Source organism: Triturus cristatus, chromosome 12 (assembly GCF_964204655.1).
Source record: "Triturus cristatus chromosome 12, aTriCri1.1, whole genome shotgun sequence".
Classification (NCBI taxonomy): domain Eukaryota; kingdom Metazoa; phylum Chordata; class Amphibia; order Caudata; family Salamandridae; genus Triturus; species Triturus cristatus.
The window spans coordinates 89,162,625-89,178,193 of NC_140595.1; the positions used below are offsets into that span (position 1 = coordinate 89,162,625).

Sequence of the window (15,569 nt, forward strand, 5' to 3'; positions counted from 1 at the left end):
CCAAACATGGTCTGTTTCTCTTGGAGCACAACCTGCCTTAATCCAGTCTTTCTTCTCTTCCTTTCCTGCCTCATCCTGCAACTGTTTCACTTCATCCCACGTCTCTAGGACATTAGTAAACATCACAGAACAAAAAGACATTTCACTTTCTCGTTCCCGATTAATGGACTGGTTGTTTTTCGCGCAATATTGCGCAATGTCATTGGCATAACGATTTCCAACTGTCACAAAATCATCTCCTTGTCCATGAGCAGCACACTTCACAACTGCTAACTCTTTAGGCAACTGTATTGCTTCAAGTAATTTCCCAATCACTTCAGCATTCTTTATTGGAGTCCCACTCGACGTCAAGAAACCTCTTTGTAGCCAAAGCTGGCCAAAATCATGCACAACTCCAAATCCATACTGACTATCAGTCATCACAGTCGTCCTCAAATCTTTCCCAATTTCACAAGCTTTTGTCAATGCCACTAATTCAGCAACTTGCGCAGATTTCACTCCTTTCAATGGTGATGCTTCCATAACCTCTGAAACCTTGCACACTGCATATGCTGCACACCGCACACCCTCATCATTCCTCAGGCATGATCCATCCACAAACAACACATGATCACTCTCATGCAAGGGAAGATCCCTTATGTCTGGTCTCGGTTTTGTACAGTAATCAAGCACATCCAAACAATTGTGATCATCTTCTGTTTTCACACCCACATTTTCAATATCCGGCAACAATGTCGCTGGATTCACATTCACACATCTTTCAAGAGTCACATTTGATGCTCCCAGAATGACTTTCTCATATTTAGTCAGCCGACTATGTGACATGTACTGGGTTCTGCTTCTTGTCAAAAGAATTGCCACATTATGAGGTACGAATACCCTTACAGGATATCCCATTATGATTCCCTCACTCTGTTCCAGGCTTCTGCATGTTGCAGCCACAGATTTCAAACAACCTGGTAAACCTACAGCTACAGGGTCAAGTGTCGATGAGAAGTACGCAATAGGCCTTCTCAGCTGTCCATGCTTCTGAATTAACACTGAAAGTGCACATCCATTCCTCTCACTACAGTACAATTCAAACTCTTTTTCGTAGTCTGGCATACCCAAAGCAGGGGCTTCACACATTCTGCTCTTCAGCTCTTCGAATGCTGCCATTTGTTCCCCATCTAGTTCCAATGGGTCTGTCATCTCACTTTTTGTCAGCTTAATCAGTGGCTTTGCTATCAGAGAAAAATTAATTATCCACTGACGACAATAACCCACCATACCCAGGAACATTCTCACTTCCCTCTGGGTCTTTGGGGCCTTCATTCCCCTGATGATTTTGATCCTGTCATCAGTCACCTTTCTCAGACCTTTTTCAATATTGTGTCCAATGTAATGCACCTCTTTCTTACAGAATTGCAATTTGGCTGGAGATAACTTTAACCCTCCATCTGCCAGATGATTCAGTAAAGCTATGGTATCTACTTCACAAGCTTCACGTGTCTTTGATGCCACAAGTAGGTCATCAATATACTGCACTAGTACTGAGTTTTCAGGCATGATTAAGCTCTCCAAAGACTTTTTCAATAACTGATTGAATATCGAAGGACTCTCTGTATACCCCTGTGGGATACGACACCATGCTAAAATACGCTGGCCAAATCTAAATGCAAAAATCGGCTGGCTGTCATGATGCAATGGAATTGAAAAGAAAGCATGACACAAATCAATCACTGTATACCACTCAGCATCATGTGGAATCTGATACAAAATCACTGATGGATTTGGCACGATAGGACAACACGCCACCACAATTTGATTAACCTTTCTCAAATCCTGCACAATCCTAAACTTCCCATTAGGCTTCTTTAGCCCCATTATCGGTGAATTACACGGGCTACTCAGTAGTTCTCTCAGAACTCCCTGCTGAATCATCTTCTCAATTATAGGAGTTATTCCTTCAATTATTTCTGGTGTCATTTTATACTGAGGAATGTTAGGATAAGTAATTCCCTCTTTCACTGAAATTTTCACAGGATCTACATTATTCATCAATCCCACATCCTCTCCAGTAAAATCCCAAACTGCCCTTTTTACTGTGTCTCTCAGCTCTTGAGGCAAATCCTCCGGATTAAACACAGCAAATGCACCAACCATTACACTTTCTCTATTTCCTAGAGTCATTCGGTACAAAACATCCTCATCTGGTGTTTCAAAAGCTATTCCATCCGGTGTACAGAAAATTGTGCAGTTCATCTTTGTTAGACCTGTCAGCCCTTTGGGTGGTCCCTCCTCATCATTATTTATTTTGTCCCACTTTTGCCTCAAACCCTGTTTGAATTTTTCCTTTTTGGGAACCACCAGACTTTTTCGTGTTGCTGCAGATTCAGGGAGCCATTTTACCTACCCCTGAAACTTCTGTCTGAGGGCCTGAAGCACAAAATGGTGGCCTCCTGTGACATCACCAGCATCCACTGGAACCTACCAGCACCTTCCAGAACCTTCCAGGAGATTCCAGAACTGTGTGACAGTTGGAAACCGTTTAGAATGTTGGGAGGATAAGAGAGGCAGTTGGCAGTTGGAGCTGGCAGTTGGCACCTGACTGGTGAAGAGAGAGGAGCACAACAGTGAAGGAGGAAGGAGTGAAGCAGCAGGGGTGGAAACTTGTGCCTGGAGTGGGGTCCATAAACCCACCCTTGATACTTGTCCCTACTGATGGATCCCAGCCTATAGCCCTGTGTGGGAAGAAGTCAGAAGAAAACCATCCTAAGGACCTGGACAGCAGGAACAGGCCTTAGAACCAAGAAAGCAGCAAGATTCTGACCTGAGAACTGGTTTCCCTGGAGCCTGGCGTCGAGTAGCCGAAGACCTGGAGCCCGAGGTGGAGAAGCGGCGCTGACTGAGGTAGCAGACGTCGTACCCGGAGCCGCCTGAGGTCGTAAGAGGGCGCCGGCGGAGGTCGAGAGGAATACCAAAGGTCGAGAAGGAAGTGAACCGAGGTCGAGCGAGCGGCGTCATCGGAGGAGTGAAGTCCGCCCTCCGGAGTCGTCGGAGACCGAGGTAGAGGAGCACCGGAGGTCGGGAGTGAGGATCGCACTCCGGAGTCGCCCGGAACCTGTGAGGAGGAACACCGGAGGTCGGGGGTGAGGATCGCACCCCGGAGTCGCCGGAAGTCGACAGCGAGGCCAGGCCGGCCGACGTCATCGGAGCTGAGAGCGCCATCGGACCGGAGCCGCCCGAAGTCGACTTCGTGAAGAGACTGCCCGACGCCGTCGAATCGGAGGTCGAGATCGAACCGAGGCCACCGACGTCGGACCGGAGCCGCCTGCCGGCGTCGTCAAAGAACTGACATTGTGCCGAGGCCGCCGAGACCGAACCGGAACCGCCTCACGGCGTCGACACGACTCCAGCGGCGTCGGAACATCAGAAAAGGGCAGTAAGTGGAGTAGAGGGCGCCTAAGGCCCTGTGGAGACCTGAGAGACTGCTCTAAGGGGCTAGGGAGGTGCTGAAACCCACCTGACTGTGCAAGGGGTGAACTGGGACTAACCTAGAGAGGTTGTGTGGAGAGAGAAAGCCAGGGCACTGGTATTCCCCCCTTTGATCTACCTCAGATTAGGCCTCAGCCTTGTCCTAGCCAGGGAGTAGCCCCCCCCCCCTCAAGCCTTCCACAACCCTACAAGCTGTGCCTGGGCCAAATCAGCCCTTAAGAAGTGAAGTGTCATCTGATCATATGAGTGTTGCTGTATACTGTTAATTATTTATTGGGGATACTGTATTTATTGAGTTTTTACCTATTTATTGCTGCACTATATTTATAGGTCCACAGGACTTGATGGTGTACAATATTTATTGGTACAGTATTTATTGCCTCAAAGTATTTAATTGTCTGTATATATTGCACTTGTATTTATGCCCTGTTATTTATGATCACCCCTATTTATTTCATCAAACAGCCAATATTTATTTGACCTGCACTAATTGAAACTTGTATATTGTGATTGTCTTATTTATTTTTCCAATCAGCAACTAAGAGAAGAAAGATAAAGAAGAATATTTTCATAATTTTTACGGTGTAGAGTCGTTTTTGGAACGGATGCACGCATGGTTATTGTTTGGGTATGTTGTATGCTTAGCACTGCGCCTGTTTCCTGACCACTCGAGCCAAGCTACCCCATTGTGTCGGGAAGGTCCACCACCACCCTGCGGAGTGGGAGTGGGCTGTTTCCAACATAAATTGGTGTTCAGTGGTGGGATAGAGCTGTGCCTACGTATACTCAACAATAACTGTGGGTAGTCCATAGGCCTACACCGGGAGTTTTCTCAAAGCGGCCTTCCTAATTGTGGGTTTTTGTTTTTTCCAAATTTACTCTGGTGGTGGGAGGAGGTATTACTAAAGGTACCCCCCTGCATAGTTACTGCACAAAAACCTGTCCTCTAACCTGAGTGGGCAAGATGGAGTTTGTACTAGAAAATCTAGAAACGTACACTGTGGCCCAACTCAGGGAGTTTTGCCAGCGGGAGGGGGTGTACTGTCCCCCAGGAGCAAAGAAGGGTGCACTCCAAACCAGCTTAAGGGCTTGGGGGGAGGCACGCAGGGAAAGCAAGGCTGAGGAAGAAGACAGGGATGGAGAGCCTGACCCCGAGGGGGCTGAGATGTACCAACCTGAGGTGGGGAACCTGTCCGCAGGGCCCAGGACACTTTCTAGGAAGGGCAGCACCGTCTCTAGTGGGGGCTTATCCGAAGTGGAGTTAGCAGACCGGAGAGAGAAGAGACAGCTCACATGGGACTTAGCAAGGCTGGAAAAGGAGAAAGAGGAGCAGAGGATGGCCCATGAATTGCGACTGAAAGAAATAGATCTTCAGATTTTGAGAATCGGGGCACAACCTGATCCTACTGGTGGCAGCCAAAACCAAGAGTCCACTAGGGAATCCAAACCTTACCTGCCAAAGGACATTGTAGCGAGCTATGGGGCGGGTGACGACATCGCCAAGTGGCTAGCAGCCTATGAGGTCTCATTGAGGGCCCATGGGGTTCCAGTGAAGTATTGGGGAGGGGGATTGTATAAGTACATGCCTCCAGCTGGTAGGGATGCTTTATTGGCCCTCGAAGAGGAGGAGCAAACCCACTACCCCACCATGAAACTGGCGCTCATCAGAAAGTTTGGACTAACTCCGGAAAAGTACAGACAGAAGTTCAGGGGTAGTCACAAACTGGGCACACAGAATTGGGTGGACTTTCTGGACTATGCAAAGAAGGCACTGGAAGGTTGGATTCAAGGCAGTGAAGTAAGGAACTACGAGGAGCTGTTTGACCTAGTATTGAAGGAACACCTACTCGAGAAATGTTTCCCTGAACTGCGGCAACACCTGGTGGATAGCAAGCTGACCAGTCCCCGGAAGCTTGCTGAGGAGGCGGACATTTGGGCTAGTACCCGGGTGTCCACAAGGGGGACTGGAGGGGATACTCAAAAGGCCGGACAGGGCGCCCCCCAGAAGAAAGAAGGAGGGGAAAAGAAAAAGGAGTTCTCCAAAGGCCCCCAAAATAACTTCCAAGGGAAGGGAACAGGATTCACCTCTAAGGCTAACCCACCCAGAAACCCTAATCCTGGCCAGAGTCAGCAGCCAAGGGTTGTCCATTGCTACGAGTGCGGTGGCGTTGGACACTATAAAGGAGATCCGAAGTGTCAGAAACGATCACCCCCTCCCACTGGAGGAAAGCCCCCCGGAGTAGCTAGTGTAGTGCTCGGGGAGGAGATGCCCTTAACTAAGGGAAGGGAGTGGGCGGGTGTCACTTTAGTGTCCCTGGGAGAACGGGAGATGGTTCCTAAGATCCAGGTGCCCGCAAATACCGCAAAGTATGGGCAGTGGATCACCATCAACGGCCAAAGAGGGGAGGCTCTGAGAGACACAGGAGCCAGTATGACTATGGTGCGTAGCCAGCTGGTGTCTCCAGAGCAGGTAATTCCCGATGTACTCCACCCAGCCGCGATGGCTGACGGCAGAACCGGCCACTATCCCGTGGCTGAGGTTCCCTTTGAATGGGGGGGGGTTGCAGGTTCACTTCGAGTTGCCGTAAGCCCTGCCGTGCCAGTCGATTGTCTGCTGGGCAATGACATGGAGCACAACGCTTGGAAGGAGGTGGAATACCGGACTCACACCGAGATGCTGGGTACACCTGACTGGGCCTGTGTTAGCACAAGGTCCGAGACTACCCGAAGAGGGAGTTCATTCCGGCTGGAGCCTGGAACAAAGGCCCAGCCAGCTGCCAGTCAAGGGAAGAACCGAGGACAGGAGGAGCCTGCCTCGGCGTCTCCACCCCGTAGGACGGATAGGCCACCGGAGGTGGTGGACCAGGAGTCTGCGGAGGGGGACGTTACCAACCTGGAGGACTTACCCATCCCGGCCGAGTGGCACGTGGAGGGAGGCCCGTCCAGGGAGGAATTCTGCCAGGGCCAGAGGGAGTGCCCTACCCTTGAGGGGCTGAGGCGACAGGCCGAAGCCCAGGCAGCAGGGAACGTTGAAGGGAACTACAGTGTTTACTGGGAGGATGGCCTCCTCTACAGTGAACCCAAGGCACCCCTACATGGATCGTCACGAGCCTTGGTAGTCCCTCAACGTTATCGAGCCTTCCTTTTAGAGTTGGCTCACGAGATACCATTGGCAGGACACCTGGGGCAAGACAAGACCTTCGCCCGTCTTGTCCCACACTTTTATTGGCCTCAGATGAAAGTGTCGTCCGATACCTACTGCCGGACATGTGTGTCTTGCCAAGCCAGTGGGAAAACAGGGGTGAAGCTGAAAGCTCCCCTGGAACCACTTCCTGTCGTTAGCACCCCCTTTGAAAGGGTGGGCATCGACATTGTGGGTCCGTTAGATCCGCCAACTACAGCTGGTCACCGGTTTATCCTGGTTCTGGTGGATCATGCCACACGGTACCCAGAGGCAATACCTCTGAGGACCATAACAGCACCTGTTGTGGCTAGGGCCCTGATGGGAATCTTTACCCGAGTGGGTTTTCCCAAGGAAGTTGTGTCCGACAGGGGGACCAACTTCATGTCAGCATATATGCGGGCAATGTGGAAGGAGTGTGGAGTGACCTACCGGTTCACAACTCCTTACCACCCCCAGACCAATGGTCTGGTGGAGAGGTTTAATAAAACCTTAAAAGGCATGATCAGAAGTCTGCCTGAAAGCCTGCGGAGGAAATGGGACGTCCTCCTACCCTGTCTACTTTTCTCTTACAGGGAAGTGCCACAGAAGGGAGTGGGCTTCAGCCCCTTCGAGCTTCTGTATGGGCACCCTGTACGTGGACCTCTTAACCTGGTGAGAGACGGATGGGAAAGAACTCCCAGAAAGCTCCCCCAGGATGTGGTGAGCTACATGCTGGCCTTCCGGAGCCAAATGGCTAAGTTGTGGAAGCAAGATTCTGACAACTTGGAAGCCAGCCAAGCAGTGATGAAGGCGTGGTATGACCACAACGCTCACCCGGTGGAGTTGGAGCCTGGCCAGAAGGTGTGGGTGATCGAACCAGGAGAGCTTAGTGCCCTTCAGGATCGCTGGTCAGGACCCTTTGAGGTGTTGGAGAGGAAGGGTAAGGCTACCTACTTGGTGGACCTGAAGACCCCTCGTCAGCCCCTGCGGGTGCTGCATGCCAACCGCCTCAAACCCCACCACGAGAGGCCCGAAGTCATCTTGATGATGGTGACTGACGGAGGAGAGGACGTGGAAAGCGAGCCTCTCCCTGATCTGTTTGCGTCTCAGGAAAAGGATGGGTCGGTGGAGGGAGTGATTCTCTCCCCATCTCTAACTCCTGAACAGCAGGAAGACTGTCGCCAGGTCCTGGGGCAGTACTCTTCGTTGTTCTCCCTTGTCCCGGGTAGGACTCACCTGTGCGTCCATGACGTGGACACAGGAGACAGCCCACCTGTGAAGTCCAAGATCTACCGGATGTCAGACAAGGTGAAGGCCAGCATTCATAGTGAATTCACTAAGATGCTGGAGCTAGGAGTGATTGAACCTTCTAGCAGCCCCTGGTCCAGTCCGGTGGTGTTAGTACCAAAAGCTGCACCACCGGGTGCCCAACCAGAACTGAGGTTCTGTGTGGACTACCGGGGACTGAATTCAGTGACAAAGACTGATGCTCATCCGATCCCTAGGGCGGATGAATTAATTGACCGGCTGGGAGCTGCCCAATATCTAAGTACCTTTGACCTTACTTCAGGGTACTGGCAGATCTCTTTGACTAATGGAGCAAGGGAAAGGTCAGCCTTCTCCACACCCAATGGCCACTACCAGTTCTGTGTGATGCCCTTTGGGCTCAAGAACGCACCTGCCACGTTTCAGCGCCTGGTAAACCAGATCCTCACCGGAATGGAGAGTTTCTCTGCTGCTTATCTGGATGACATAGCCGTCTTCAGTAACAGCTGGGAGGATCACTTGCGTCACCTGCAAGCTGTTCTCCAGGCCCTGAGACAAGCTGGATTGACGATCAAGGCCAGCAAGTGCCAGATCGGGCAGGGGTCGGTAGTGTACCTTGGACACTTGGTGGGTAGGGGAGCGGTGCAACCCCTCCAGGCGAAGATCGAGGCCATCATGGCCTGGGAACCCCCCAAGACACAGACTGAGGTCCGAGCATTTTTGGGCCTCACGGGATACTACCGCCGCTTCGTGAAGGGGTACGGTACCATCGTAGCCCCCCTCACGGAGCTCACGTCCAAGAAACAACCTCGACGGGTAGTCTGGACGGAGGCCTGTCAGCAGGCCTTTGTGAGATTGAAGAAAGCCATGTGCGAGGCCCCGGTCTTAAGGGCCCCAGACTTTTCCAAGAAGTTCATTGTCCAGACAGATGCATCAGAACATGGCATTGGGGCAGTGTTATCGCAACTCAACGAAGAGGGTCTGGATCAACCCGTGGTCTTCCTATCCCGGAGACTACTTCCCAGGGAACAGAAGTGGAGTGCAATAGAGCGTGAAGCCTTTGCAGTGGTATGGGCTCTGAAGAAGTTGCGGCCATACCTGTTTGGCTCGCACTTCCTGGTTCAGACCGACCACAGACCCCTTCGTTGGCTGATGCAAATGAAGGGGGAGAATCCCAAGTTGTTGAGGTGGTCTATTTCCCTACAGGGGATGGACTTTCAGGTGGAACATCGGCCTGGAGTGGACCACGCCAATGCAGACGGTCTCTCAAGGTATTTCCGCCTTAGTGATGAGAACTCCCAAGGGGTTGGGTAGCTCTCCCCACTTTCAGCTGGGGGGGACGCGTGTTAGACCTGTCAGCCCTTTGGGTGGTCCCTCCTCATCATTATTTATTTTGTCCCACTTTTGCCTCAAACCCTGTTTGAATTTTTCCTTTTTGGGAACCACCAGACTTTTTCGTGTTGCTGCAGATTCAGGGAGCCATTTTACCTACCCCTGAAACTTCTGTCTGAGGGCCTGAAGCACAAAATGGTGGCCTCCTGTGACATCACCAGCATCCACTGGAACCTACCAGCACCTTCCAGAACCTTCCAGGAGATTCCAGAACTGTGTGACAGTTGGAAACCGTTTAGAATGTTGGGAGGATAAGAGAGGCAGTTGGCAGTTGGAGCTGGCAGTTGGCACCTGACTGGTGAAGAGAGAGGAGCACAACAGTGAAGGAGGAAGGAGTGAAGCAGCAGGGGTGGAAACTTGTGCCTGGAGTGGGGTCCATAAACCCACCCTTGATACTTGTCCCTACTGATGGATCCCAGCCTATAGCCCTGTGTGGGAAGAAGTCAGAAGAAAACCATCCTAAGGACCTGGACAGCAGGAACAGGCCTTAGAACCAAGAAAGCAGCAAGATTCTGACCTGAGAACTGGTTTCCCTGGAGCCTGGCGTCGAGTAGCCGAAGACCTGGAGCCCGAGGTGGAGAAGCGGCGCTGACTGAGGTAGCAGACGTCGTACCCGGAGCCGCCTGAGGTCGTAAGAGGGCGCCGGCGGAGGTCGAGAGGAATACCAAAGGTCGAGAAGGAAGTGAACCGAGGTCGAGCGAGCGGCGTCATCGGAGGAGTGAAGTCCGCCCTCCGGAGTCGTCGGAGACCGAGGTAGAGGAGCACCGGAGGTCGGGAGTGAGGATCGCACTCCGGAGTCGCCCGGAACCTGTGAGGAGGAACACCGGAGGTCGGGGGTGAGGATCGCACCCCGGAGTCGCCGGAAGTCGACAGCGAGGCCAGGCCGGCCGACGTCATCGGAGCTGAGAGCGCCATCGGACCGGAGCCGCCCGAAGTCGACTTCGTGAAGAGACTGCCCGACGCCGTCGAATCGGAGGTCGAGATCGAACCGAGGCCACCGACGTCGGACCGGAGCCGCCTGCCGGCGTCGTCAAAGAACTGACATTGTGCCGAGGCCGCCGAGACCGAACCGGAACCGCCTCACGGCGTCGACACGACTCCAGCGGCGTCGGAACATCAGAAAAGGGCAGTAAGTGGAGTAGAGGGCGCCTAAGGCCCTGTGGAGACCTGAGAGACTGCTCTAAGGGGCTAGGGAGGTGCTGAAACCCACCTGACTGTGCAAGGGGTGAACTGGGACTAACCTAGAGAGGTTGTGTGGAGAGAGAAAGCCAGGGCACTGGTATTCCCCCCTTTGATCTACCTCAGATTAGGCCTCAGCCTTGTCCTAGCCAGGGAGTAGCCCCCCCCCCCCCTCAAGCCTTCCACAACCCTACAAGCTGTGCCTGGGCCAAATCAGCCCTTAAGAAGTGAAGTGTCATCTGATCATATGAGTGTTGCTGTATACTGTTAATTATTTATTGGGGATACTGTATTTATTGAGTTTTTACCTATTTATTGCTGCACTATATTTATAGGTCCACAGGACTTGATGGTGTACAATATTTATTGGTACAGTATTTATTGCCTCAAAGTATTTAATTGTCTGTATATATTGCACTTGTATTTATGCCCTGTTATTTATGATCACCCCTATTTATTTCATCAAACAGCCAATATTTATTTGACCTGCACTAATTGAAACTTGTATATTGTGATTGTCTTATTTATTTTTCCAATCAGCAACTAAGAGAAGAAAGATAAAGAAGAATATTTTCATAATTTTTACGGTGTAGAGTCGTTTTTGGAACGGATGCACGCATGGTTATTGTTTGGGTATGTTGTATGCTTAGCACTGCGCCTGTTTCCTGACCACTCGAGCCAAGCTACCCCATTGTGTCGGGAAGGTCCACCACCACCCTGCGGAGTGGGAGTGGGCTGTTTCCAACAATCTTGCACAACAGATCCCTACCTAACGGGTTCACTGGACTAGTGTCACAGACGATAAATCTGTGCATGTCTGAAAATTTCCCTATTTGTACCCTTACTGGTTCAGTAAGACGTGTCCTGATTTGTGTATTTGCTACACCAACTACTTGGATTGCTTCATCCGAGAGAGGAAGATTTCTAATATCTGTTGACCTGACAGTTGATCTTGTCGCACCTGTGTCTACTAAAAAAGTAACACTTTCTTCATTTATTTTCCCATCTACAAATGGTCCTGCCTGGTCTATTTCTAGAGTTGCACCAAGTATGCACTCTTCCTCCTCTCTTCGGCACCGTCAATAATCACCCTCAGATTCACTCCCTTCATTCTTTAACAAGTACTGCTGTACCTGGTTAGAACGCCTTGGTTTGGTTACCTGTTCATCATTGTAGAATCCTGAATCCTGATTATACTTTTGTAACCCTCTATTCTGCGGCAAGGGCGGTTTTGGCTCTTGACTCTGCTGTCTCACAACTTTCTGTTGTTGCTGCTGTTGATTATTTCCTTCGTTCTGCACCTGTTGATTCAAGGATTTTCCCTCATTATTTACTAATGGTGGATTGGTACATTCTGATCTCCAATGTCCCAGTTGGCCACAGTTGTGACATGGGAACTTCTTTTTAGCTTCCTCAAGATTCCCCTTTCCTTTTCCTGCATATCTAGGTCTATTCCCTGCATTATTTCCTGCACTATTCGCCTGTTCCACCAACTGTGCTTCTTGTCTTTCCGCAACCTTCACTTGTGCCCACATTTCTTTCTCTTTCAGCTTTCTCTGTTTTGCTTCAATTTCATCACTGAAGTATTTCGCATGTCTCAGAATCTCATCTATTTTCTTACTCTGCCAATCCACTGTGTGTTCACGAATTCTCTCACTAATCTCAGGTCTCAGGCCATATACAAATCTGTATACAAAATGACTCAAATCTTTGTCACCCAGGTGTTCATCTCCACTGAATTGTTTAAAAGCCAGTATCAGCCTCTCGTAAAAAGCATGAACTGATTCTTTTGCTTCCTGTTGTGTTCGATCTATTTTAACCCAGTCTGTCTCTTTTGGAGGTACTTTACTCTTCAGGTATACCATCACCTGTTCATACTTTCTCATTACCTCTGGATCTGGTGCTCCTGTTCTCTGATCTCTTGGATATTCCTCAGTAGGCCAACTCACAACTATTTTACACTCAGTCCACAAGTCTGCTGGAACAATTATATCAAACAGACTATTCAGGTCAATCCACAGCACTTTTGACAATTTCACAAACCTATCTACCTGCCTATACCACTCGACGGGCTTTTCTCTCAATCGAGGGAAATCATTCGTAAATGATAAAATATCCTGTCTGGTCCATGGAACATGTACATATCCTCCTCCAGGTATTTCTCTCATAGGATAATTATCCACTGGTTTCTCCTTTTCTCTCACAGGAAATGCTGAATAAGTCCTATCCTCTGATTCTTCTCTTTTCTTGTACCACCTATCCTTCCACTTTTCTACATCTCCCCATCTTCGCAATAATGCGACCATTTCTTTAATCTGTCCTGTTCTACCAGCACCATTCAGATTTTCTATGTCTTTGTCTGTAAAATCTACCCTGTAAGACTTCTGCAACGCTTTCACCTTATCGATGTCCACTCCCTGTTCATTCGCTATTGCTCTTAACCTATCATGTGTATTTCTCGCTCTCCAGGTAATGTTTTTACACATAAACAACAGCTCACCTTCATGATGATTTTTAAGAATCTCTGTTGGAACTGTCCCTGCAACAAGCTCTTCTAATTCTACACGTAACCTAGCCACATCAATTGCTTGTGAATCTTTATCTCTCTTCTGAAGAACTTTCATCCAATCATTCAAATCTTCAGCTGTAATTTCAGTAGTTTTTCTCACTGGAACCACTTTCTTTTGCGGTTCTAAAATCGGCATCCCTGAACAACTAGCTTCACTAGCGTCCAGTCCTTCACTACATGTGTCATGTCTGGATTGTCTCAGATCACTACTCTCCGTCCTTCTTCCTGAATCTCCTGAGGGACCAGCTGAACTTGTTAACTTATTCCCAACATATGGAATCACCAAACCGTTTTCACCTGTTCTCTGGTTATCAAACACAGGCATTATCGGACCTATGGTTACAGGTACCGTAACAGCTTCCAGATTCTTTGTTAACTCCCTAATCTTTTCAGTTAACTCTGATGTAGTTCTGGCTAATTCTCTTGTATTCCCGTTACCACATCTATTCTCTCTCTCCCTGAAAGGATTACCACTTCTTAACTCAGGTGTCATATTTTCTGTCTCAGTGATACACACTGTATCTCTTATCGGAGAAACAATTGGTGTGCTCTCTTCTGGTTCTGGTCTATATGGAGGTGGTCTCTTGTAAATCATGTCATTCAAGACCTCATCCTCATACTCATTAACTCCATATCTTCTCACTTCTGACTCAGGAACCCTCTCTGCTCCCCCTTCAACTGTTCTCATCGGATATAATCCCTCTGACATACTAGCATCTCGCCATCTTTTCATTCGATCATGATGAGTTTCACGATCATGTCTCCTCCCGAACATGTACCTGTAATGTCCTCCAGACCTCTGCTTTTCTCGCTCATGTACTTCCTCTTCCCATTCCACTAAAGCCTCAAACTGTGTCGGCCTTGGTTTTGGGTCAAGACATAACATCTTTTCCCGTAAATTTCTTAACACGGCCAGATTAAATGAACCATGTTCTGGAAATGCTAGAACACCATCCTCTTTGGTATACCTAACCCAGTTATCCAACCATATACAGGTATGATACCCATATCTTGCAGCCATGAAGGATGCAGGTGTTTTCGCTGGAGGTAACAATTCACCCTCTCTCGTCTTAACATCTTTATCCTTGTCAAACCACCTTTTAATTCTTCCAAAGAATGTTTTCTTCTTTTTCTCTTCTTGGTAATACATTTTAGCGTTTACCAAAACTTTCCAATCCCTTCCGTATTATAAATATACAATACGATTTTTAAGCCAATAACAGCGCGACTCACACTAACGCACCAATCCTGGAGCGTCTACGTCACTAGAATAGCTCATCCAATCCTTGCGCGGCTCACACCAACACACCAATCCTAGCGCGAGCACTATTCTGATCCACTATCCAATCAGAGCGCGGTCTCTATGACGTCAGCAGCCGCTGCAGTCTCTGTCTCCTGTCTCCTGTCACTCGTCTACCCCTCCTTTACAAAACTCTTCAGTAGACTTCGTGTCAAAACTTCTACAAAATCTATTAGTTACAACATATAAACATCTCCATTGTCTGCTTCGCTAACCACAGAATAGTAAAGAAAAATCTATTTCACAAGAATCAACGGACTTTCATACATTCCTTAACTGTTTCCTCTAGGACTTGTCCAAAGAGTCTTACAATCAATTAAATGTATATACATTCACGCACATTCATACAAGAAAATATAGTACATACACACAGAATCCTGCTTCCCGAGAACAGCGAACAATCTGCTCCACTACAGAATTATAACACACATCAACTAAGCAGCTTACCTCTGCCCAGTTCCTCAAACAAGCTCAGAGAATACCTATTACTTCTCCCGCGATAAGCTTTAACGGTGAACCTTACGGATCCCTGGGACTTAAGACCAGAGTTTCACAGATAACCTTCGCTACCATACGCACTCCTTATATACCAGAAATATATCTAATAGTAACATACAACAATGTCACTGATTCTGAACCCAGACAATGTGACGCGCAACTTCAATTGTCACACGTTTTCCTACAATCCCGTCTTTCCCGAGAGCAGCATATACTTCCCTCTGCCCTACTACGGAACTGCTACTAGCTCCCAAATTCCAGAAGCACTACATATAACTCAACATGACGACTCCAACATATAGTATTAGTACATATACCAATAATCAATAATCAATAAGCTAATGTACAAGCAATCTAATCAGATCAAGACAATCATCAATAACCATCCTCTGCTACCAGGAAATTGATAGAGATCAGGGTGCATAAAATATCCCTACTTCCACGGATAGAGTAATTCACAGTTTCACGCACATACACTCATCATACACTAGGGCCCATTTCACTAACATACGCTCAAATACTCTACCAGCATTGAACCTGTGGAAAGAAATCTCCTAAACACCCCGCATCTATATCGAGGTCGATAAGACCTGGTTATTGTAACTGTCCTGAAACCTAATCTAAACAATCTATACAACTACAACAATAATCATCAAAATAGAGTACTCAATAATTGACAAGAAATAATAACCAACACCGTATTCAAAGTTATGGTACTTTATCTA

General features: G+C 48.6%; 1 protein-coding gene across 2 annotated transcripts in view; it reads left to right on the forward strand.

Moving 5' to 3' along the window:
• The window catches only part of MTX1 (metaxin 1), an 88,668-nt gene that overhangs the window by 42,892 nt on the left and 30,207 nt on the right, over positions 1 to 15,569 (forward strand). The window contains exon 1 of one of the 2 annotated variants that reach the window (XM_085637073.1): positions 11,081 to 11,110. The exons of the other annotated variant lie outside the window; for it this stretch is intronic. Within the exon in view, the coding sequence (XP_085493199.1) occupies positions 11,096 to 11,110 (15 nt within the window). The 5' untranslated portion in view covers positions 11,081 to 11,095. Of the gene's footprint in view, positions 1 to 11,080; positions 11,111 to 15,569 lie in introns of those variants that run through there. 2 annotated transcript variants of the gene reach the window in all.